This window comes from Macaca fascicularis, chromosome 20 (genome assembly GCF_037993035.2).
Source record: "Macaca fascicularis isolate 582-1 chromosome 20, T2T-MFA8v1.1".
In the NCBI taxonomy this organism is placed as follows: Eukaryota; Metazoa; Chordata; class Mammalia; order Primates; family Cercopithecidae; genus Macaca; species Macaca fascicularis.
The window spans coordinates 65856428-65880423 of NC_088394.1; the positions used below are offsets into that span (position 1 = coordinate 65856428).

The 23996-nt window shown below is 48.2% G+C and overlaps 2 protein-coding genes across 6 annotated transcripts in view; one reads left to right on the forward strand and one right to left on the reverse strand.

Moving 5' to 3' along the window:
- The window catches only part of WWP2 (WW domain containing E3 ubiquitin protein ligase 2), a 214490-nt gene that overhangs the window by 15163 nt on the left and 175331 nt on the right, over positions 1–23996 (forward strand). For 3 of the 4 annotated variants that reach the window (XM_065537108.2, XM_065537109.2, XM_005592395.4), the window contains exon 1: positions 17525–17598. The exons of the other annotated variant lie outside the window; for it this stretch is intronic. The gene's annotated coding sequence lies outside the window, so the exon portion shown is untranslated. Of the gene's footprint in view, positions 1–17524; positions 17599–23996 lie in introns of those variants that run through there. 4 annotated transcript variants of the gene reach the window in all.
- NOB1 (NIN1 (RPN12) binding protein 1 homolog) lies at positions 1428–14921 on the reverse strand. Of its 2 annotated transcripts, XM_045381511.3 has the most exons (9): positions 14844–14921; positions 14590–14722; positions 11635–11765; positions 9041–9112; positions 8698–8823; positions 8403–8603; positions 7718–7815; positions 4390–4534; positions 1428–2158 (listed from the first exon to the last, which is right to left on the reverse strand). In XM_045381511.3, the coding sequence occupies exons 1-9, from the start codon at positions 14904–14906 to the stop codon at positions 1889–1891; spliced, it is 1239 nt and encodes a 412-aa protein (XP_045237446.2). In that variant the 5' UTR covers positions 14907–14921; the 3' UTR covers positions 1428–1888. The 2 variants fall into 2 exon arrangements, with proteins under 2 accessions (XP_045237446.2, XP_045237447.2); XM_045381512.3 differs by lacking the exon at positions 4390–4534.

Genomic DNA, 23996 nt, shown 5'->3' on the forward strand with positions numbered 1-23996 from the left:
CACACACCTATAGTCCCAGCTACTCGGGCCGCTGAGGCAGAAGAATCACTTGAACCCGGGAGGCGGAGGCTGCAGTGAGTTGAGATCGCACCACTGCACTCCAGCCTAGGTGACAGTCTCAAAAAGAAAAAAAAATTACATATGGACTGTTGGCCAAATCCTGGCCAGTCTTACTTAGTAGTCTTATGGCTACTAAATACAGAATGAAATGGGTGGGACTAGGAGAAAGGGAAGGAATTCCAAGATGATGGTGAGAAACGGGTGCAATTAAACTAAAAGCCTTACCCTCTTGTGTTCTCTGGAGATACTCTTTTGACCTAGGCTGTTCTCTATGTCCTGGGCTCAAGTGATCCTGCCTCGGCTTCCCAAAATGCTGGGGTTATAGGCAGGAGTCACCGTGCTCGGCCTCCTAACCTTCCCTCTGTCGGACAGAACAGAGTATGTGGAGAAATGGAAAAGGCACATCGGAGTCGCCCGGGTTCTAACCACTATTCACCTCCCCTCCAGTACCCTGTGCTGCAGGTGGGTGTCAACCCATCAGTCCTCCCAAGAGCAGGAGTTTCACAAAGATGGGGACAGAAAGCGGGCAGTGTTCACCCTCCCTCCTACCATCGCCACTGGTACATTTGTTGCTTAAAAGCACAGATGGGGCCAGGCGCGGTGGCTCACGCCTGTTATCCCAGCACTTTGGGAGGCCGAGGTGGGTGGATCACCCGAGGCCAGGAGTTCAAGACCAGCCTGGGCAACATGGTGAAACCTCGTCTCTACTAGAAAGAAAAAAGAAGAAAAAAAACTTAGGCACGGTGGCACTTGCCTGTAATCCCAGCTACTCGGGAGGCTGAGACAGGAGAATCTCTTGAGCCAGAGAGGCGGAGGCTGCAGTGAGCTGAGACTGAGCCATAGTACTCCAGCCTGGCAGCAGAACGAGACTGTCTCAAAAAAAAAAAAAAGCACAGATGGACTAAGTTGTTATCTTGGTCTAGCCACTCACAGGCTGTGTCACTTACCTCTTGTAGCTCAGGACTTGCTTGAAATAACAGCAGCCATACCCTGTACTAACGTTCTATGGATTAAATGGGCTAATGTAGAGTAAGTAGTTAACAAGTCTGTTTCATAGCTCTTCGCAATGGAACAGTAGGCAGCTGAAGAAAGAACTGATACGGGGTGATTATCAGTGCTGTCATGTTACATAATAGTAATGTACCAACGTGATATTTCTTGAATTTGCTAACTCTACTGTGGTTATGTAAAAGAATATGCTTTTCCTAGACGGCTCATACTTTGTGACTGACTGTGTGTACAGAAAAAGATGAGGCAGAACCGCAGGGAATCCAGGTGAAAGGCCGTCAGGGAGCTCACCACATTGCACCTTCCAGACTAATGGAAACCATTCTCAAAAAAAGAAGAGGTTAAACGAAAAGAAAGATATGGTAGTTCTTAGTTTTATTATAACCTTGTATTTTCTGGCAAAAAGATAAATCTAAATGCATGATCTCTGGGCACACAGCTCAAGCGTCAGCCTCGAGATGACCTAAGCAGCAAAAATTTGGCCTATTTAATAAAAATGCACAGGCGCTTGCAGCCGCATTTACTAGAAAAATATTATCCTTTGGAAATTCCTTTCTCGAAGATTGGCTCCAGGGCGCTGTTCTGTTTGTATCCAATTCCCTTTCCTTGGCAGGCGGCCAGGTGCTCCAGACGCTCACAGGCCATGGGACAGCCCAGTTCCCTGCAGACCCAGCAGGGCATGGCAGGGCAGTGCTGCACTGTGAAGCCCACCTGTTATTTCCATCGGGTGGTCCTGGAGATGACACGGCTGGGGAAATGGGACACCGGACCTCCACAGTGGCCAGAACACCCATCCAGTTTGCCTGCGGGAACTCGCACTTCACCTTTTCTTCACAAACTTCTTTCTGGAAGCGTTGGGATTCAAGCGTCTCCGCCCAGCTCCCAAGGTGCTGTCCCGGACCTGCAGGGTAGCTGAGCGGCTGGAGACGTCGTTCTCCACAAAGGGCGACACCCCGGCGACGTAGTCAGGGGCGAACACGTTGGTTTTCTGCCTGGCCTTTCGGGAGAGTCGCAGCTGAGGGAAGCGCTGATCCTCGGTGAGGTGGGGGTTGACGGCGTATTTGCCCCCTTTGGGAGTGGGAAGCGAGTACTGGAAATAAGACAAGGAAGGGCCATTAGAAGGGGAGCCACAGTCACACAAGGCGCAGCCGACCTTGCAGATCCTGGTGCAGGCAGATGACAGCGGGTGGTAACTGACTGCCTACCATGTGCTACGTGGGACATGCCGCCACCTCCCACCTGATTCCCACCTCAATTCACACATGAAAGACCGAGCACGGTATTTTGACTACGTACCTTCAGCTAAAGACAATACAGAAACAGAAATACAAAACATTCCAGTGTGTATTTATACACACGTGTATATATTTCCTAGCTCTGTCCATTGGAGCCAAGACGCAATGATACCCCAGGACAAGAGACACACCCAGTCTCCAGATCTTTACTTCTAAAAACCCTCCTGCATAAAAAACCAGAGCTCCTGAGAGAAATGGCAGATTCTGGCGCACAGGCGGGAGACGGCTGAGAGGCCGGGAACTTCTTGTTACGCCAGAAAGTTGTGTTGAAAGAGTACCTGGGATCTGTCAAAAGAACACAGGCTCCCACTGGCCACAGGTTGGCACAATGCGAGGCTCAAAATGACAGTGACAGATCACAACCTGTAGACTATAACACAGATCCACAAGACCACACTCATAGAAATCAATACATGGGAATAAAAGGAAAGTTCCTCCTTACAGTAGAATACCAGGCCGTAAACATGGAAGGAATGACAGAAAATCACCATTTGGCAATCATCACTCTAATAACTGTTTCAGGCAACTTTAGTTAAGTTCAACGAGAAATAATATATACATAGTCTCAGTCTCTTTCTACAAATTAAGTATTATAAATAACTTTACAGGGGATGAAGGTAGCAGAAGCCACTGAACCAAGTGATCAAGGTTAGTATCACCAGTACATTATACAACTAATTATTTACCCACTGAAATGAAGTCCTGAGAAGGACACAGCAGGATCACTTCCGGGGTGTTCCTGCCAAAACTGCACAGCCCCAATCTAATCCAATCCCGAGGAAATACCAGACTCGCCCAAGGGGAGGGACATTCTACAAAGGAACGGGCTCATAGTTTTCAAAAGCGTCAGGGTCATCTAAGACAAAAGACTGAGAAAGGACCCCAGACGAAAAAAGACGAGATGACAAAATGCAGCGTGTCACTCTAGACTGGATTCTCCACCCAAAAAATCTCCTTTTGTCAGGAAGTTTGTAGAACAACTGGTAAAATCTGGATTTGGGTTTGCAGATTACACAGTGGTATTGCAGCAATGCTGATTTCTTGATTTAGATAAAGTCCTTGTTTCAAGGCAAAAGGGCATTATGTGCATAATTTACTCTAAAATGGTTCAGGAAAAAAATACGTACATGTATAAAGAGAAAGCAGATGTGGGTACATGATTAACCCTGGGAAATCCAGGTGATGGGTAAACAGGAATTGCTGGCCGAGTGCAGTGCCTGACACCTGTAATCCCAGCACTTTGGGAGGCTGAGGTGGGCAAATCACCGGAGGTCAAGAGTTGGGGACCATCCTGGCCAACATGGCAAAACTGTCTCTACTAAAAATAAAAAAATTAGCCAGGCACGGTGGCGTGCGCCTGTAATCCCAGCTACTTGGGAGGCTGAGGCAGGAGAATCGCTTGAACCCAGGAGGTGGAGTTTCAGTGAGTCAAGATGGCGCCACTGCACTCCAGCCTGGGCGACAGTGAGGCCCTGCCTCAAACAACAAAAAACCCCCAGGAATTGTTTATACTGTCTTTACAACTTTTCTGTAAGTTGAAAATTATTTCAAAATTGAAAGGTTTTCATGCATGCGTGGCTATTTTACTGTTGGGAGAGGCCAGTGCCACTCATGACGCTCATTTGTCCTCCAATCCTTCCCTCCCGGTTCTCTGTTGGCAGCTGCTGCGCATGTAACCCATCAGGCCCTCTCTTCTGTGCTGTGCTTTCCACACCTGTTCCTCTCTGCACCATGGGTGTCCTGAGACCCTGCCCATCCTTCAAGTCCTGCACAAATCTAACCTCTGCCTTACTCCACATGAGCTCCCGCTTCGTGAGCCACCACTGCCGCCTTTCACAGCTACTGCCCGAATGACCGGTCGCTTCTCAGGAGATGGCATGTGTGCATTCTCCCTGCTCCGTCTTGGTACCTAGGTCCCAGGCTTTCAATCCCTGATCTTGCAGAAATGACTAGACTGCTTTTCTTTTGTCCTTTCTGTTCTTTTCGACTCGGGCGTGGGGAGGGGACTGGGAGAGGCGCCACTCACCCGGAGGCCGCGGGGGTTCAGCACCTTGGGGTTGCGGGAGAAGTGCATGTGCAGGGCGCCGTCGTCGCTGACGGTCACGGACACTTTCTTCAGAGTCTTGTTCCCACAGTGAGCACAGAACACTCGGCTCATGTCAGACGTTGTCCTGGGAGACACAAAAGGAGACGATCTGTGCCAAAGCCACAGGCAGCAAACGCCGCCCCAGAGTACAAGGTGGATCCCAGGCCTCAGTAGAAGAAACAGGGAAGGGCTGAATCGCACCACACATGTCACAAAGATGGAGGCCACTGAAGCTGTCAGCAAAGGGTCGCTGCATCCCTGAGGGACAGATAAACCACAGGAGGGCGGGTAAGGAAGCGTGCCAGCAAGCAGGATGCAGTTAGGTGAATCCCGAACCCTTCCTACACACCGCCGGGCTCTGTTCTGTAGGGTTCACGTCACTAGTCCTGGGAGGATGGCACCATCTCTATTTTCCAAATGGGGAAACTGAGGCAAGTTAAGGCAGCTTGCTCAAGGTCACCCAGCTGGTCCATGGCAGATAAACCCAGGCAGTCTGGCTCCAGAATCAATGCCCTTCACATCACGGCACTTTCTCGAGGGGCACCTCGTCACACCACGAGCTACCTTCTCTCCAAATGGCAGCCTGGGTGGTAACTCGGGAGCAGCTCTGGAGGCGGCAGAGCGTATTAATGAGACAGGAAACACACTGCCATGGTTGAACGAAGCCCAGGTGCTGAGGACAGACCCAAGGCCTCCCCCGCCTACGTGCTCTAAGCCCTGTGGACAGTGGACCCTGGACAGGAGGAAGTTGCTGCTGCCAACGGCAAAGCAGTGGCCCTGGTCCCTGTTCTTCTGGAGTTCTCCATCAGTTCCCAATGGTCAAGACACAAGAGCTGGGTGGAATAGCTGGAGAAGCCAAATGCCTTACCCGAAGTCTCTTGTGAGTGAACTAAGCACCGCGTAACAAGTGTTGGGACCTAATTATTTTGTACAGCAAACTGTGCAGTCACGGGGCTAATCTGACAAGAATGAAGAACATTCCAAGTGTTTCTAAGAATTGAGTGTTAATCTGGTGAATTTAGTGCTTTTGTAACAAAGGATGTTGGAGAAAATGGAATTTTATGAAGCCAGGAGCTTTACTGTCATGAGCCTGAAACAGCAAAATGACATGAAGCTTCAGAGGAAGGTGCGGGCCACTCTGAGGAGCGGCAGAGCCACACTGGCTGGCGGGGCTGGGCCCCAAGCCTGAGTGCTGGGTTATGCTCAGGCCTTCAGGGAATGAGGCTTCACACAGGCAACTCCCCGCCCAGTGGAAGAGCTGGGGACCCAGAGAGGCACCTTTGATGATTCATAAAGTTCCTCATGGGCCTCTACAAGGGCACCACCAGATGGATCTACATGATACCCCCAGACCCAGCCTGAGCCTGCAGAGTGGCAGATGCCACCCTAGAGTAGGTCCCAGGCCACATTCCACCAGCAAGGCTGCGGCAGAGGCTCTTCCACGCCAACCAGGCGGTCTCCAGGGTCCCAGAGGCCTCCCTACAGAACACCAGCCCTCACCACAGGAACCATCTCAAGAGTCAGAAAAGCAAAGAGAGGTCAGTGGTCAAGAAACTAACAGTTCACCCGACAGGCACGCTGCTTATGTACCGGATACCACAGAGTCCTTGACACGACTGTCTTCCTAGTTCCTCACAACCACCTTCTCAATCTTATTAACAATCTGATAGGGCCGGGTGTGGTGGCTCATGCCTGCAATCCCAGTTCTTTGCAAGGCCGAGGCAGGCACATCACTTGAGCTCAGGCATTTCAGATCAACCTAGCCAACATAGTGAAACCCTGTCACTACTAAAAATACAAAAAGTTAGCCAGATGTGGTGGTGGGTGCCTATAGTCCCAGCTACTTAGGAGGCTGGGGCAGGAGGATCACTTGAACCCAGGGGGCAGAGATTGCAGTGAGCCTATACTGTGCCACTGAACTCCAGGCAACAGAGTGAGACTGTCTCAGAAAAAACCAAAACAAACAAAAATACGAAGCCGGGCGCAGTGGCTCACGCCTGTAATCCCACCACTGTGGGAGGCTGAGGCGGGCGGATCAGAGGTCAGGAGATCAAGACCATCCTGGCTACCACGGTGAAACCCGCCTCTACTAAAAATACAAAAAATTAGCCAGGCGTGGTGGCATGTGCCTCTAGTCCCGGCTACTCAGAGGCTGAGGCAGGAGAATTGCTTGAACCTGGGAGGCAGAGATTGCAGTGAGCCGAGATGGCGCCACTGCACTCCAGGCTGGGCAACAAGAGGGAAACTATCTCAAAAAAGAAAAAAAAAAAAAGAATCTGAGAGGTGGATGGCTCACGCCTATAATCCCACCACTTTAGGAGGACAAGATAAGAGGATTGCTTGAGGCCAGGAGTTAAAGACCAGCCAGGGCAACATAGTGAGACCTCATCTCAAAGAAAAGAATCTGAAGCACAAAGAAGTGAATCAGCTTTTGCAAAATCACCCTGGCAGCAGGACACAGAATCTGGATTTGAACCCATGTACACTTCTTTTTGTAAACAGAAAATCTCTCATGTATAAAGCAGACAAAACACCATAAACCCCCATGTATCCATCACCCCCCCCCCGCGCCCCGCTTCAAAAACTATCAATTCACGGCCAATCTTATTTCCTCTCCACCCCCACCCACTCCTTCTACTTGTGGATTATGTCAAAGCAAATCCCAGACATTCCAAGGACAGACATTTCAGTATGTGCCGCTAAAGAATGAGGCTCACTGTTCCAGAACCCATGTCCCTAACCTCATGCCACTGAGAGAAGGTGGGAGGCCCCTGGCAACCTCTGTCCCCAAGTTCTCGGCGCCCAGGTGGAGACAGAACCCAGGCCCCAGAGGAATGACAAGGTGGAAGAAACATACATTAACGTAGGGCACTCTTTAAATAAGTCTGTAGAAGAAACAGGAAGAGTGGGCTGGGTGCGGTGGCTCACACCTGTAATCCCAGCACTTTGGGAGGCTGAGGTGGATGGATCATTTGAGGTCAGGAATTTGAGACCAGCCTGACCAACATGGTGAAACCCCACCTCTACTAAAAACACACAGAAATTAAATTAGCCGGGTGCAGTGGTATGTGCCTCTAGTCCCAGCTACTTGAGAAGCTGAGGCAGGAGAATCACTTGAACCCAGAAGGCAGAGGTTGCAATCTCAGAGTGAGCTGAGATTGTGCGACTGCACTCCAGCCTGGGCTACAGAGCGAGACTGTGTCTCAAAACAAAAAAAGAAACTGTGTGTTCCACAGAGGGCACCAGGGCCAGGTCACCAGCTACGTACTTGAAACAGCCGTGGCAGCGCAAGATGTAGCTCCGGGCCTCGCGAATCAGCATGCCGTTCACCGCCAGCACGTGCAGCCCGATCTGCAGCAGAACATTCTACAACCACAAGTTAAAGAAGAACTCAATTTTCTTGTCATCAATTTTCTTTTCACATCAATTTTGTAATCACAGTTATGGGAACTTCACAAACCCTGCGTTGCCCATATTCCTTGGCTTTTGTGAAGGAAACTCAGCCTGGGGAGGCCTCTCAAGATGTGTAAACGAGGACGAAGACTCAGATGTCTTTCTAACACTGTCCTGGAGCCTGTGTTTGTCATTTTCCATGACCTGTCATTAGCAAGCTCTCTCAATGGACATTTTATTTTGTCTGGGGCAAATATACTCATTGCTGGCTGAAAACTGTCTCTCCCTGTCTTAAGAATCTGAATGACCACATGACATTATATACACTGAAGAAAAAAAACATAGTAAACATTAAACATTTAATGTACTATACAAATGTTGTCATCATATCACGATTGTCTAGCCTCTAAGCAAAACTAAAAATCACCAAGGGCACAGGCGGTTTCCAGAACCAGGGAAACAAGTGCTGCGCAGCACCAGCTCCGTGTACATCTGTGCAGCTCGGTAGGACCACTGCCGATGACGTGTGTGACACGTGGGCTCAGGCCCACCCTACCCACCTGCATGGCGAAGTCTGTGGTCACGCAGCCAACCCGCACGTCCTTGGGGACGTCACATTGCTCCAGCTCCTGCTGGATCTGCTTGATGTTATTGGGGGTTATCCAGCCACCCCCGTCGTCATCGCTGTCATCTTTTCTGTCTTCAAACCCGTTTTCTGCCTCCTCCTCCTCCTCGCTTGGAACATCCTCACTTCTGTCAATCTGAAACATCAACAGACCTTTCAAACTCCCAGCCCACAGGAGCAGTGGGGGAGACGTTGAGCTGTCGTCCGAAGACCAAAAGTCAAGGCCTCACCAGCAGCTCCTGCAGTTCATGATCAATGCTGGGCAGAGGGTTTCTCCAGAACATGAAGGAACTAAATTCCAGGTTCTCAGGCTCACAAGCTGGGTGTCCTTTCTCTGCTTCTTGCGGGGATTTAGGCTGAAATCAAAAGAAACAATTTTAAAACCTGAAAATCCATCTGTAGCCTTTCAGGTTACAGATGAAATCACATATGACAAACAAGTCAGATCAGACACGGCTGGACAAACTATGTTATTGGTCCATGTAAATTTAGTTCACTGTGAACACATAACTTACAGAAATGTGACATGTTTCAGAAAAGAACATGAAGAGCCTAGCTTGTCTAAGAAATTACCTTGGAGGGCAGATGGAAACCAGAAATGTGCAGAGGTGTTTCTGGGTGCTGAATCGATGAGCTCACTTTAACCTTTAAAAAAACAAAAAACATATTTTACCTCTTGTTATCAAAGTTAAAGATACCCAGTTTTTTTTTTTTTGGCTGGGCGCAGTGGCTCATGCCTGTAATCCCAGCACTTTGGGAGGCCAAGGTGGGTGGATCACCTGAGGTCAGGAATTGGAGACCAGCCTGGCCAACATGGCGAAACCCTGTGTCTACTAAAAATACAAAAAATTAGCCGGGTGAGTGCAGTGAGCCGAGATCACGCCACTGCACTCCAGCCTGGGCGACAAGAGCGAGACTCTGTCTTAAAAAAAAAAAAAAGATATCCTTTTTTTTTTTTTGAGATAGGGTCTTGCTCTATCACCCAGGCTGGAAGGCAGTGGCACAATCTCGGCTCACTGAAACCTCCGACTCCCAGGTTCAAGCAATTCTCATGCCTCAGCCTCCCAAGTAGCTGGGATTACAGGCGTGTGCCACCATGCCCCACTGATTTTTGTATTTTTTAGTAGAAATGGGGTTTCGCCATGTTGGTCAGGCTGGTCTCAAACTCCCAGCCTCAAGTGATCTGCCCATCTCAGCCTCCCAAAGTGCTGGGATTACACACATGAGCCACCGTGCCTGGCTGACATCCAATGTTTAAAAAAATCACAGAATAAAAATGAAAAAATAGCTGGGTGCAGTGGCCGAGGTAGGAGGATTGTTTTGGGCCAGGAGTTTGAGACCAGCCTGGACAAAAGTGACACCCTATCTCTATAAACAAATTTTAAAATTAGCCAGGCATGGTGGTGTACACCTATAGTTCCAGCTACTTGGGAGGCCGAGGTAGGAGGACTGCTTGTGCTCAGGAGTTTGATGCTGCAGTGAGCTGTGATCAGCGCCACTGTACTCTAGCCTAGGTGATAGCAGGATCCTGTCTCATTAAAAAACAAACAAAAAACAAGTGTGGTAGTTCATTCCTGTAATCTCAGCATTTTGGGAGGCCAAGGTGGGGGGATGGCTTGAGCCCAGGAGTTTGAGATCAGCCTAGGCAACACAGTGAGACCCCATCTCTCTTAAAAAAAAATTTGAAGGTAGTTTCAACTAGTGCAAAAATAGGAGTCCACCATAGTTTTGGTGACTTTAGGCAGAGAAGATTAAGCAATTGTTTGTCAACACTATTGAAAATGAACTATTATTAGGTTAAACTTTTTGGCTTCTAAAATCTTCTGGCTTAGAAATAGACAATGGGCACAGGCACAAATTTATCAGTCTCTTCAACCTAGCCATACTGGGTAAGACCCTAAAAGCACAACAGGAGTCAGAGTTTTGAAGGAAGCAAAGGTTTGAAAAAACACTTGCACATACTTAGTGTTCCTTCTTTTTTACCTCCAGAAAACTCTCTTTTTTTGAGATAGGGTCTCACTGTCACCCAGGCTGGAGTGCAGTGGTGTGATCACAACTCACTGCAGCCTCAATCTCCTGTGCCCAGGTGATCCTCCTGCCTCAGCCTCTCAAGTAGCTGGGACTAAAGGTGCACACCACCATGCCTGGATAGCCTTTTTTTTTTGGTAGAGATGGGGTTGCCCAGGCTGGTCTCAAATGCCTAGGCTCAAGTGATGCTCCTGCCTTGGCCTCCCAAAGCCCTGGGATTATAGGCATAAGCCATAGCACCTGGCCAGAAAGAATTGTGTTTTTTAAAAAATTATTATATACAGATATATAGATTTTTATTCTTTTTGCATTTTCCAAATTTAAACCTTTCCCCAAAACCTAAAGATCAAAAGAGACTAATCAGGAGGCTAAGGTGGAAGGATCACTTGAGCCCAGGAGTTCTGAGACCAGCCTGGGCAACACAGGTAGACCCTGGATGAAGGGGGAAAAAAAAAGGGACTGAAACACATTTGCCAATTGTAATGTATGAACCTCAAACTCTTAACATTTACAGAATAACTGAGGAATGTGAATGCTGACTGGATATTTGATAACAGGCATTACTATTAATTTTGTGTAGGTGTAATGATGGCTTTAAAGTTGAGAGTCTTGATCTTTAGAGACATACCAAGAAATAACTATCAGTGAAATACTACACAATGTCTGAGTTTAAAATACTCAGGGCTGAGGCCTGGCACACTGGCTCATGCCTATAATCCCAGCACTTTGGGAGGCTGAGGTGGGCGCATCACCTGAGGTCAGGAGTTCGAGACCAGCCTGACCAACATGGCGAAACCCCGTCTCTACTAAAAGTACAAAAGTTAGCTGGGCCTGGTGGTGGGCACCTGTAATCCCACCAACTACTCAGGAGGCTGAGGCAAGAGAATCGCTGGAGGTGGAAATTGCAGTGAGCTGAGATCACGCCATTATACTGCAGCCTGGGCAACAGAGCAAGACTCCATCTCAAAAAAAAAAAAGTACTCAGGACTGTGGATCAGTGTAGATGAATACAGACTAGCTATGAGATAACTGGAGGGGGATGATGGGGACCCTGGGTCCATTACACTAGTCCTTCTACTTTTGTGTATCTGATCGTTCCCACAATATAAAGCTTCTAAAAACCTATCCTCTTGATTTACCTTCTGTGGTTCCTGTTTTAGGTGAGACACTCCAACAAACTCTGCTTCCAGCTGGTATGTGAGCGCAAGCACTTGGATGTCCGTGGCAGACAGGCTGGGGTAGTCTCCTGTTTTCTTTGAAAACTCAGTCACTGTAAACAACAGATTTCCATCTTCAGTTAGAGGCAAAAAGCCATATGACCTTGGATAACCAGTGGAAGTATCAAAATGATTTAGAACACATCAAAACAATGGAAGTATCAAAACAATTTAGAAAGGATCACTGTGTCATGAAAAGTCTTAACACTTTCATCCATTTTCTGACCTTTCCCTACACGCAGTTGAGAAATTTGTATTCTCCACCACCAAGACTCATGCCAGTTAGGTTTACTGTAACACCCTTATCAAATGCAGAGGAAGGAGCAGAAAGTTGGCTGGGGCAGGGTGTGGTGGCTCACACCTGTAATCCCAACACTTTGAGAGGCTGAGGTGGGCAGATCACTTGAGGTCAGGAGATCAGCCTGGCCAACATGGTGAAACCTGTCTACTAAACATACAAAAATTATTTGGGTGTGGTAGCAGGGGCTTGTAATCCCAGCTAGTCGGGAGGCTGAGGCAGGAGAATCGTTTGAACCCGGGAGGCAGAGGTTGCAGTGAATCAAGATTGTGCCACTGCACTCCAGCCTGGGTGACAGAGTGAGACTCCTTTTAAAAAAAAAAAGAAAGTTGGGGTGCGGTGGCTCATGCCTCACCATGGGAGGCTGAGGTGGATAGATCACTTGAGGTCAGGAGTTCGAGACCCACCTGGCCAACATGGTGAAACCCCTTCTCTTCTCAAAATACAAAAATTAGCCAGGCATGGTGGCACGTGCCTATAATCCCAGCTACTCGGGAGGCTGAGGCAGGAGAATTGCTGAAACCCGGGAGGTGGAGGCTGCAGTGAGCCAAGATCGTGCCACTGCACTCCAGCCTGGGCAACACAGCCAGACTCCATCTCAAAAAAAAAAAAAAAAAGTTTCAGATTTAGAAGCATTCTGGATTTCAGATCCAGGATGCTCAACTTGTAATTGTAGTAGTCTATGAGGAAACAAAAAGCACTTGCTTAATGCATAATAAATGTCAGCTGTTCGACTGCTGTTATTCTCCAGTCATCCATAATAAACATTTAAAATTTCCTACTTTGGGAGGCCTAGGCGGGTGGATCACGAGGTCAGCAGATGACACCATCCTGGCCAAATAGTGGCCGAGACGGTGAAACTCTGTTTCTACTAAAAATACAAAAAAAATTAGCCGGGCAGGGTGGCGGGCGCCTGTAGTCCCAGCTACTCGGGAGGCTGAGGCAGAATGGCGTTGAACCCGGGAGGCGGAGTTTGCATGAGCGGAGATCGCGTCACTGCACTCCAGCCTGGGTGATAGAGCAAGACCCCATCTTGGGGGAAAAAAAAAATTTCCTGAAACAGGCCGGGCGCGGTGGCTCAAGCCTGTAATCCCAGCACTTTGGGAGGCCGAGATGGGCGGATCACGAGGTCAGGAGATCGAGACCATCCTGGCTAACACGGTGAAACCCCGTCTCTACTAAAAAATACAAAAAAAAACCTAGCCGGGCGAGGTGGCGGGGGCCTGTAGTCCCAGCTACTTGGGAGGCTGAGGCAGGAGAATGGCGGGAACCCGGGAGGCGGAGCTTGCAGTGAGCTGAGATCCGGCCACTGCACTCCAGCCTGGGCGACAGAGCGAGACTCCGTCTCAAAAAAAAAAAAAAAAAATTTTTCCTGAAATTAACAGAGAGATATCTCCTAATACACTGGTACAAGGAACACTAGGTATACTGCTCTTATTTCCTAAAAAACAGACATTAGCAGCAACTACAATTTACTGTCCACTTACTGTGCACTAGGCACTGCATTAAAAGCTTTACGTGTTAATTCATTTCATCCTTTGCCAATCTTCAGAAGTACTATTAGTATTTCCTGGGAAAGATTTAGTAAGTTGGCAAAGATCACAGAGCTACTAAGTTGGTGGAGAAAATCGTAGAAATCACAGAGGAGGTAACATCATCTCCACTATCAGCCTCTAACCTCTAAAACACTTCCAAACACTGAGGGGCCTTTCTTGGGTATCACCTTGATTCCCAACAAGAGAACAACGCTGACTCCTAAGCCAAGAGACAATTGTTTAATTTTGTTTATTTTTTATTTTTTTTGAGACGGAGTCTCGCTCTGTCGCCCAGGCTGGAGTACAGTGGCGCGATCTCGACTCACTGCAACCTCCACCTCCGGGTTCAAGCAATTCTCCTGCCTCAGCCTCCCGAGAAGCTGGGATTACAGGAGCACGCCACCACGCCCAACTAATTTTGCATTTCTAGTAGAGACGGGGGTTTCCCCATGTTGGCCAGGCTGGTCTCGAACTCCTGACCTCAGGTGATCCGTTCGCCTCCGCCTCCTAAAGTGCTGGGATTACAGGCCGTAAGCCGCCGCGCCCAGTTTAATTTTCTTTCACATTTAATACAATGCCTTAAAAGCACTCCCTTTTTAAAGCTCTGTCAGGTGCAGATCTTTATATCCAGTTATCAGCCTAAGCTACTGAAAAGAAATGTACAAGAGTAGTAGCAAGAGATCAAAACTCTTATTTTAAATCCAAATAAATTTATTGCGTGTCTGCAAAGTGTTTAACACTGTGCTGACTGCCATATTCCTCAGTTCATGCTCACAGCAACCTTGGAGACAGATACAATTATTATTCCCATTTTGCAGATGAGGTAAACGAGGCCCAAATTTGAATGTTATGCCCGAGGGCATACAGCTAGTTACTGGCTGACTCCAGACCCAGGAAGCCTGTCTCCTACCACTATCTCCTAGGAAGTGCTGGCTCTAAATCTACTGCTCTGATAAGGCAGCTAGACCCCAACTCGCACCCAAGTGGGTGTCATCTGCGCCCGGGACCCCGGCTTCCCATCAATGCTGGGGCAGAGGCACTCACCCAGCCGCACGTATTCCGGTAAGGGCTCCTTGAACCGCAGCTCGTAGGGCAGCACAGCGAGCCGCCTGCGTGTGGCCTTGTCCCGAATCTCAGTGACCACCTCCCGGATGGTGTAAATGTTCTTCCCGATGTCCTGCGGACAGAACGCCCCAGCTCAGACCCGCCCGCACCAAGTAACGCTCCGCCCGACTCCACGCACTCCCAGAGGGGCGGTCAACCCAGATCTTTCTTGTCCCGCAGGGAGCTCCCCGTACCTGCAGAGCCGCATCCCGCAGGAAAGCCCCAGCGTCCGCCACAACGTGCTCCACTGGAGCCATGTTGGCGGCGTGAGCAGGGAACGCGCATGCGCACGGAGCTTGCGCCTGCTCCTCTGTCCGAGTCTGGGCCTCTGGGAACCAGGAAGAGGAGCCACGATTTGGCTGCGCCTCCTGGCGGCCGCGCCAGCACCTCCCGGCTTTACCCGCGCGCATGTGCAGCGACACCGCCCACACACTCAGAGAAGTGTGGGCGGGGTCAAACCTTGGGGGACACCTGGGAAATCCGCTTCAGCATCTAGAGCTTAGCGCCTTCTTTACCTTTGAAGATAAAACCTGCCAGGTGTAGTGGTGCGCGCCTAGAGTCCCAGCTATTAAGAAGGCTGAGGCGAAAGGATCGCCTGAGCCCAGGAATGTGAGACCAGCCTGGGCAACATAGCGAGACCCTCATCTCTTCAATAAATAAATAAATGTAAAACCTGTATATATTCCTATGGTTAAAAGTCAATCAATACAGATTACCTAATTTCGTTATCACAGCAAAGTGCTGCATAACAGGCTTGAGCCACCGTAGTTACAGTAGTTTTATAAATGAGACTAATACAGGGTTTAATGTACAAAGACAGGACTGTATCTCCTTGAAAGTTAATCTCTTGGATTTGGAGTGGTACTAGAAAAAGAGACTAAGTGTCCAACCTATTTATTTATTTATTTACTGTCGCCCAGGCTGGAGTGCAATGGTGCAATCTTGGCTCACTGCAACCTCCACCTCCCGGGTTTAAGCAATTCTCCTGCCTCAGGTTCCGGAGTACCTGGGATTACCCACACCAGCCACCATGCCCGGCGAATTTTTTTTTTTTTTTTTTTTTTTTTTTTTTTTTTGTGGTTTTCGTAGAGATGGGGTTTCACCAGGTTGGCCAGGTGGGTTTCGAACTGCTGACCTCAGGTAATCCACCTGCCTCTGCCTCCCAAAGTGCTGGGATTACAGGCGTGAGCCTCCATGTCCCACCAGTCAATTTAATTAATATGCATTATAGAATCCATACAAATTCGAAGACCCAAAAATAACAGAATAATTAGTACAAGTCTTTGAGGCTAATTATGTCATTAGTATTAATTTTAATCAATGGTGATTAAACTGAGCCTTCATTCAACTTGTCCAGAACATCAGTCAAGAATGTCGATTTAAAATGTTCTTGGAGGCTGGGTGCATTGACTCACGCCTGTAATCTGAGCACTTTGGAAGGCCAAGGTGGGTGGATCACCTGAGGTCAGGAGTTTGAGACCAACCTGGCCAACATGGTGAAACCCCATCTCTACTAAAAACACAAAAATTAGCCAGGTGTGGTGGTGGGTGCCTGTAGTCCCAGCTACTGGGGAGGCTGAGGCAGGAGAATTGCTTGAACCTGGGAGGCAGAGGTTGCAGTGAGCTGAGATCAAGCCACTGCACTCCTGCCTGGGCTACAAGAGTGAAACTCTGTCTCAAATAAATAAATAAATAAATAGTTATTGGGCAGGCACAGCGGCATTCACCTATAGTCTCAGCAACTTGGGAGGCTGAAGCAAGAAGACTGCTTGAAGCTGGGAGTTCGAGCCCAGCCGAAGCAACCTATCCAGACCCATCTCTTAAAGAAAAACTTCTCTGCCAGGCGTGGTGGTTCATGTCTGTAATCCCAGCACTTTGGGAGGCCAAGGCGGGCGGATCATTTGAAGTCAGGAGTTTGAGACCAGACTGGTCAACATGTGGAAACCCTGTCTCTATGAAAAATGCAAAAGTTATCCAGGCATGGTGGTACATGCCTGTAATCCCAGCTACTGGGGAGGATGAGGCAGGAGAATCCCATGAACCGGGAAGGCGGAGGTTGCAGTCAGCTGAGATAGCACCACTGCACTCCAGCCTTGGCGAAAGAGCGAGACTCCATCTCAATAAAAAAAAAAAAAAAAAAAAAAATGCCTATCATCCATCTACCTACCTACCTACCTACCTACCTACCTACCTACCTACCTACCTACCTACCTACTTACCTGGATTGTAATTCGTTAAGCTGTCTGTGCCCTGTAGATTAAGGGAATGAGATTGGATTAGTGTGGAGGGGGGTTTTATGGATCCAAGCAGGAGTTTTTAAGCTTTTGTACTTTTACGTCACAAGGCTGAGATGTTTGTGGTTCTGGATCTTAGAGCAGTGCCTGCACATAATAGGCATAAGGTTGCCAGGAAATAGAAATACAGATACTCAATTCAATTTGATCTTCAGATAATCAACAAATACTTTTTTAGTATAAATATATCCCATTCTGTACTTGGGACATACATATTACACTGCTGTTTATCTGAAATTCAAATTTAAGTGGGTGTCCTGTACTTTATCTGGCAACCCTAAAGAGCTCAATTAAGTATTTGTTGACTTAATAGACTGAAGGTCTCGTTTCACCTGTAAAATGGGGCTAGTACCTGCCCCTGCCTCCATAAGGTTGATGGGCAGAGTAAATGGCACTCAGTGAGTCCTCAATTTATTTGACTGCCCGGGACCATCCGGTGAGCAGAAAGCCCTTCCACTTTCAAATGCAAAGACGCTAAAAATGCCTCCTCGAGGCCATAAGTGCCCAGGCCAGGCCTAGGTTGCCCGCACCTGCGAGCCTGGCCAGCCTCTTCCGGGTCAGGTGACCGCGCGCGGTCACGTGACCCGGCCCGAGTGCGGGCGGTGGAAGGCGGAAGTAGGAGAGGAGTTGGGCGCCGCTTCTGTGGCCACGGCAGGTAGCTAGCGCCGGCGCGGGGGGCGCGGCGGGCTGACTGCCTGCGCGGGGCGGGCCGGGGGCGGCGGGCGGCGCGGGGTGGGCCGGGGGCGGCGCGGCCCGGGCGCCGGGGGGCGGCGGCTTCCTGTGGGAGGGGCCTGGCGCGGCGGTTCCGGCCTCCGAGGAGGGGTGTCCCGGCTCCCGCCCGAGCGGGGTGGGCGCGCCGCGGCCCGCGCGGGGGCTGCTCCCAGATGGTCGCCCGGGCAGCCAAGGGTGCAGCTGGAGCGAGTCCTCCCGGAAGGGGAGAGGAGCTTAGGTGCCCAGGCATGGAGAGGAGCGATCTTTGTGGAGGGATCGGGACCAGGGGAAGGGGCGACTTGGAACTGAGCTGGAAGTGGGTACCTGAGAATGGGTTTATGGTGTGGAGCCAGAGGGAAGAAGATGCTGCCTGGACCCCCTCTGAGAGTTTCTCCCTTCCTTACTCTTTGGAAATGATTGTTGCCCAGACTTTGATGACGGCCCCATTCAGTTTTTAAACTTCAGGAGGGATCACAGAATCCTGGTCGCTTGCTTTCCTCGCGCCCACTTAGTCCTGCGTGGGTAGGGTTTCCACTTCTTGGGAGCCTAGCCCTTCGGCTCATTTTTCTTTGAGATTTTCCCTGAACAGGCCATCATCGAGGCTTTAAAAAACAAAAAAAGAAAATAAATTAAAAAAAGAAGTGTGCGCACTTTGCTCTGCCCGTAACATGGCTTTTAGCTTACACTGTTGACCTAGCCCAGCGTTACCTCAGCAACATAGTGACTGCTGAAATCTTGGACAGAGGAGTGTCTACCTAGACTGCTTTATGACTTTTCCTCTTTCTTCCGTTTAAATTATTCAGTTTCCCTTAGCGTGTGACTGCTTATCTTGATGAACTGTAACTAGGTAGGGTGACTGAGAGGTCTGTGTTATGTTCCTTAGAACTGTGACCTGGATCATGATTTTGAGATTGAATACTTGTGTTAAAGCCTGTTCATCCTCCTGTTTCTCATGTTTACTAAAATTTGCAGAAGCGAAGGGAGTTTCATGAGTGCAGTGTAACTGGAACGAATGTTCAAACTGGACATTCACAGCAGCCAGCGTTGTTTTGGGTTACAAGTAGGAAAAAGTACTTTCCTAATGTATTAGGAGTTCAAGTTTTTGGAGTTATTTGACAAACATTTAAAAATTAGTTTTTGTAGCAGCTTCTATGAGTGAGGTTGGGAAGGTGTTATTCTCATTTCACAAGGAACAAACAGACTTAAGAGAGACGATTTGATTTTTTAAAACAATTTATTGGTGTTTCTTGTTTGCTGGCCTCTTTTCTTCCTGCTAGATTGCAAATCCTTCAAGGGCAGGTTTCATATTTTCTTTGGCTCCTAGCCTAGTGCCTGGTATGTTGTGGGCACTTGATAAATATTTGGTGAATAAATGCATTTCTAAAAGTCACACTGGCATAAGTGGTGATAAGGGGTTGGAACCCAAGTCTTCTACTCTTTCTCTTGTCAGACAAGCTTGTGATTATCTGTGTTACTGGTCCATATGAAAATAGGCTCGAGAGAAAGACTTGGATTGGCTTCTCAGTCTCTTTCACTTCATGATTACTTTCGCATTTGCAAAGAGCATATACCAACATCTCACTTAACCTTCCCTGTGAAATTGGGGTGGTCAGTATTGTCCCTGTATCACAGATGAAGAGACTGAGGCTTAGTGAAGTCTTTACTTTAGATCCCAGAGCTAGTAAATGAGTAGGCACTCAAGCCCAGGCCCTTAATCCTTAGACCCATTCTTTTTCATTTATTGACACAATGGAAAAATTTATTTTTATTTTATTTTGAGACAGGGTCTCACTCTGTTGCCCAGGCTGGAGTGCAGTGGCACGATCACTGCTCACTGTAACCTTGACCTGCCCGGGCTCGGGTGATCCTCCCATGTCAGCCTCCCAAACAGCTGGGACAACAGGTGGGTGCCACCTCGCCTGGCTAATTTTTGTAGAGACAAAGGTTTTGCTATGTTGCCCAGGCTGTTTTCAAACTCCTGGGCTCAAGCAGTCTTCCCACCTCGGCCTCTCAAAGTGTTGCAATTACAGACGTAAGCCACCATGCCCAACTGAAAGTTTTACATAATTTTTCAGGAATAAAAAGTGTGACATTTTAAGGAAAAAGATCACACAGAAAAAGTTGTGAATGTAGAATGTGAGTAAATGAAGTTTAGAAAATGCTGTACTCTACCATAGCTTCCTCTTCCTGGGAAAACATTCTTTCTTTCAATGAATATTTATAAGTACCCCCTCTGTCTTTGCTAAGCATTGTTGTACAATTCAGTATGGTGTACACTAGCCACATGGGGCTGTTGAGCACAGCAGCTATGCTGTGAGCATAAAATACATTCTGGATTTTGAAGACTTAGCATGAAGAAAAAGTAAAATGTCTCACTGATACCTTTTATGTTGTAGTAAATGATCATATAATATGTGTAAACATGTATGGTAACATTTTGGATTTATCGGGTTAAGTACAACATAATTATAAATAGTTGGTTGGACATGGTGGCTCATGCCTATAATTCCAGCACTTCGGGAGGCCAAGGTGGATGGATTTCTTGAGCCCAGGAACTTGGGACAAGCCCGGGCAACATGGCGAAACCCTGTCTCTACAAAAAATACAAAAATTAGCCAGGTGCAGTGGCGCCCGCCTGGCTACTCAGGAGGCTGAGGTGGGAGGATCACCCAAGCCTGGGGAGGTGGAGGCTGCAGTGAGTTGTGATCGTGCCACTCACTGTACTCTAGCCTAGGTGACAGAGTGAGACCCTGTCTCAAAAAAAGAAAAAGAAAAAAAGTTTCACCTTTTTGTCTTTTTTTCCCCCACTTAACCTTGACTTGACACCAGCACTTTTTTCTTTTTAAAATGTGTTTCCTAGAAAAATAAAAAATTATAAATGTGGCTTGCACTTGTGGCTCCCATCTTATTTCTATTGGACAAACCTGTTCTGAATGCCAGGCATATAGCAGTACAAGAAAGGCAAGGATCCCCACCCTTGCGGATCTTCAATTTCATTAGAGAAGGCCACATTGATAACTAAGTAGAATATGTATTACGTTGTAATAAAGCAGGGAAGAGGGATGTAGGTTGCAGTTTAAATAGGATCCTGGCCAGGTGCGGTGGCTCATGTCTGTCATCCCAGCACTTTTGGAGGCTGAGGCGGGCGGATCACTTGAGGTCAGGATTTCAAGACCAGCCTCAACAACATGGTGAAACCCCATCCCTACCCAAAATACAAAAATTAGCTGGGCTTGATGGCACATGCCTGTAATTCCAGCTACTCGGGAGGCTGAGGCACGAGAATTGCTTGAACTCGGGAGGTGGAGGTTGCAGTGAACCAAGATCGCGCCACTGCACTCCAGGCTGGGTGACAAAGTGAGACTCCATCTTGCTTTTGTAGAGATGGGGAGTGGAGGGGAGGGGGTCTCACTGTTGCCCAGGCTGGTCTTCAACACTTGGCCTCAAGCCATCCTCCTGCCTTGGCCTCCCAAAGTGCTGAGATTACAGGCGTGAACCATTGCACCTGGCTCAGTCTCTTAACTCTAAATACTATCCACATGCTAACAGCTGCCATATGTGTATGTCTAGCCTGGGCCTGTCTCCAGACTTCTAGATCCAATTGCCCACAATATCTTCATGTGGATTCCTATCAGGCATTTTATAATCAACATCAACAAAATTGAGCTCCAACCCTGCCCGTCATCTAGCCTTCCCCATCTCAGTGAATGACAACTCCATTCCTCCAGTTGTTCAAGCCAAAGCCCTTGGAGTCACCCTTGACTCGTCTCTTCCTCTCACACCCCACATCGAACTCAGCTCGTCCACAAAGCCTACTGGCTGTACTTCAGAGTACACGCTGGATGCATCTTTCCCCTGGATGATGGCAACAGCCTCCTAACTTGTCTCCCTCTTCCACCCTGGCTGGCCTTCACTTTCTCCACACAGGACCCGGGCAAGTCTGTTAAAAGGCAGGATGGATCCTGTCCACTCCCCTGCCCAACTCAAACCCTCCAATTGTCCCAGCTTAACTGGAGTGAAAACCAATACCCTACAGTGGCCTGCAAGCCTTCCATGACCTGATCTCTCCTCCCACACCCACCACCATCCCGACCTCCTCTCTCCACTCCTGCTCACTCAATCCCCTCCAGCCACACTGGCCTCCTGACGGGTCCCAAAACCTGCCAGGGGTGCTCCTTCTTTGGGGCTTTCGAACTCTGCCTGGACCCCTTTGCCCCCATTCAGCCACACGTCCCCTTCCTTCCCTCACCTCCTCAGATCTTTACTCAGCCATCACCTTCAGAGAGAGGCTTTTCTAGAGATCCTCTATTTATTTTATTTTATTATTTTTGGAGTCTTGTTCTGTTGCCCAGGCTGGAGTGCAGTGGTACGATCTTGGCTCACTGCAACTTTCGCCTCCCAGGTTCAAGTGACTCTCTTGCCTCAGCCTCCCGAGTAGCTGGGATCACAGGCATCCACCACTATGTCCAACTAATTTTTGTATTTAGTAGAGATGGGGTTTCACCAGGTTGGCCAGGCTAGCCTCAAAATCCTGACCTCAAGTGATCTGCCTGCCTCGGCTTCCCAAAGTGCTGGAATAGTGTTTTTGTTTTTTTTTTTTAATCTTTTTGAAAACCACAAGCTAATGGGTTTCTTTTTTCTTAAGGAGGCTACTCTTCCAACTGTGCATCTTTGTAGCACCCCTGAAATCAATTTGAGTGCCAATTTCTGTAATTAGTCTGGCTTCCTGGGTTGGCATCCAGTTTAGAGGCCTCCAGGATGGATGGATAATGGGCTTTTTATGTTTAAAATATGTATTGGTTTTTTCAAACATGTATTGAATGCATGTTGTCAGGCATCCCACGATTTTATACATTTAACCTTGTTGAGGTGAAGTGACCCTCATGAGGTCAGGTAGCTAAGAAATGAAAGAGATAGCCATTTGAATCTTGGTCTTCAGAGTCCAGATCTGGTCCTTCTACCACTTACCATTAGTAAGATGCGTGGAATGGCTATAAGAACATAAACTCTCATTGGCATCAAATCAGTGAGTTGCTTTTGAGCGACTTTGAGTCCCTTAGGACTATTATGTGTCACAGGCAGAAAGGGAATTTATCAGGTAAAGAAAGGCAGATTTATTAAAGTATGAAAACACGTTGCAAGAAAGCAATGGGCAGCACAGCAGCGAAGGGACTGTCTGCAAAGAGGCAGGGGATGGAGGGAAGTTTTACAGGGTGGTGCTGGAGGGGACTATGTGGGGATCGATGTGTCTGAGGGCTGTTTGTGATTAATCATTTCTCAGAACAACTGTCCATGGTTTTCCCCCACCTGGGGCCCCTTCCTCTTTGCTGTTTACTTATCTTATTAGGACTCCACATTATAGACCCTGAAATTTCTTTTTTTTGTTTGTTTTGTTTTTGAGACAAGGTCTCATTCTGTCAACCAGGCTGAAGTACAGTGGCATGATCATGGCCCACTGCAGCCTCAACCTTTTGAGCTCAAGTGATCCTCCCATCTTAGCCTTCCAAGTAGCTGAGACTGTAGGTATGTGCCACCACGCCTAGCTAATTTTTAAATTTTTTGTAGAGATAGGGTCCCACTATGTTTCTCAGACTGGTCTTGACCTCCTGGGCTCAAGTGATCCTCCTGCCTCAGCCTCCCAAAGTGTTTGGGATTACTGGTGTGAGCCACCATACCTGGCTAGGGCTCTGGAATTTCTGAGAGATGGGAACAAAAGGGAAGATGTTTCCCCCTGGATGATGTGACAGGTTAGATTCTAACCAAAATCTTTTTAGGAGGTTGTGGTTCCCTGTTTTTCACCCCACCGCAGTTTATAGCAAATATTCAGTGATTTAAATCATTACTACTAATAATAACTATTAGGAAAATACCAGCCGGGCACGGTGGTTCACGCCTATAGTCCCAGTACTTTGAGAGGCCGAGGTGGGTGGATCACCTGAAGTCAGGAGTTTGAGACTAGCCTGGTCAACATGATGAAACCCTGTCTCTACTAAAAATACAAAAAATTAGCCAGGTGTGGTGGCAGACAGCTGTAATCCCAGTTACTTGGAAGCCTGAGGCAGGAGAATCGCTTGAACCCAGGAGGCAGAGGTTGCAGTGAGCCAAGATTGCATCACTGCCCTCCAGCCTGGGCAACGAGAGTGAAACTCCATCTCAAAAATAATTAAATAAATAAAAAAATAACAAGTACCAAGACATGGCAGTTCTGACCTAGGGGCCGTCCTCTTCCTCAGGTCACCTATGCCTTTTGCTTCTTGTTTTGTCTTCAGATCTGCCTTCCACTCGGCCTCTTTTATTCTTAGCTTATAATTCCACGGGGCTTCCAATAGTGTACCTCCCTGC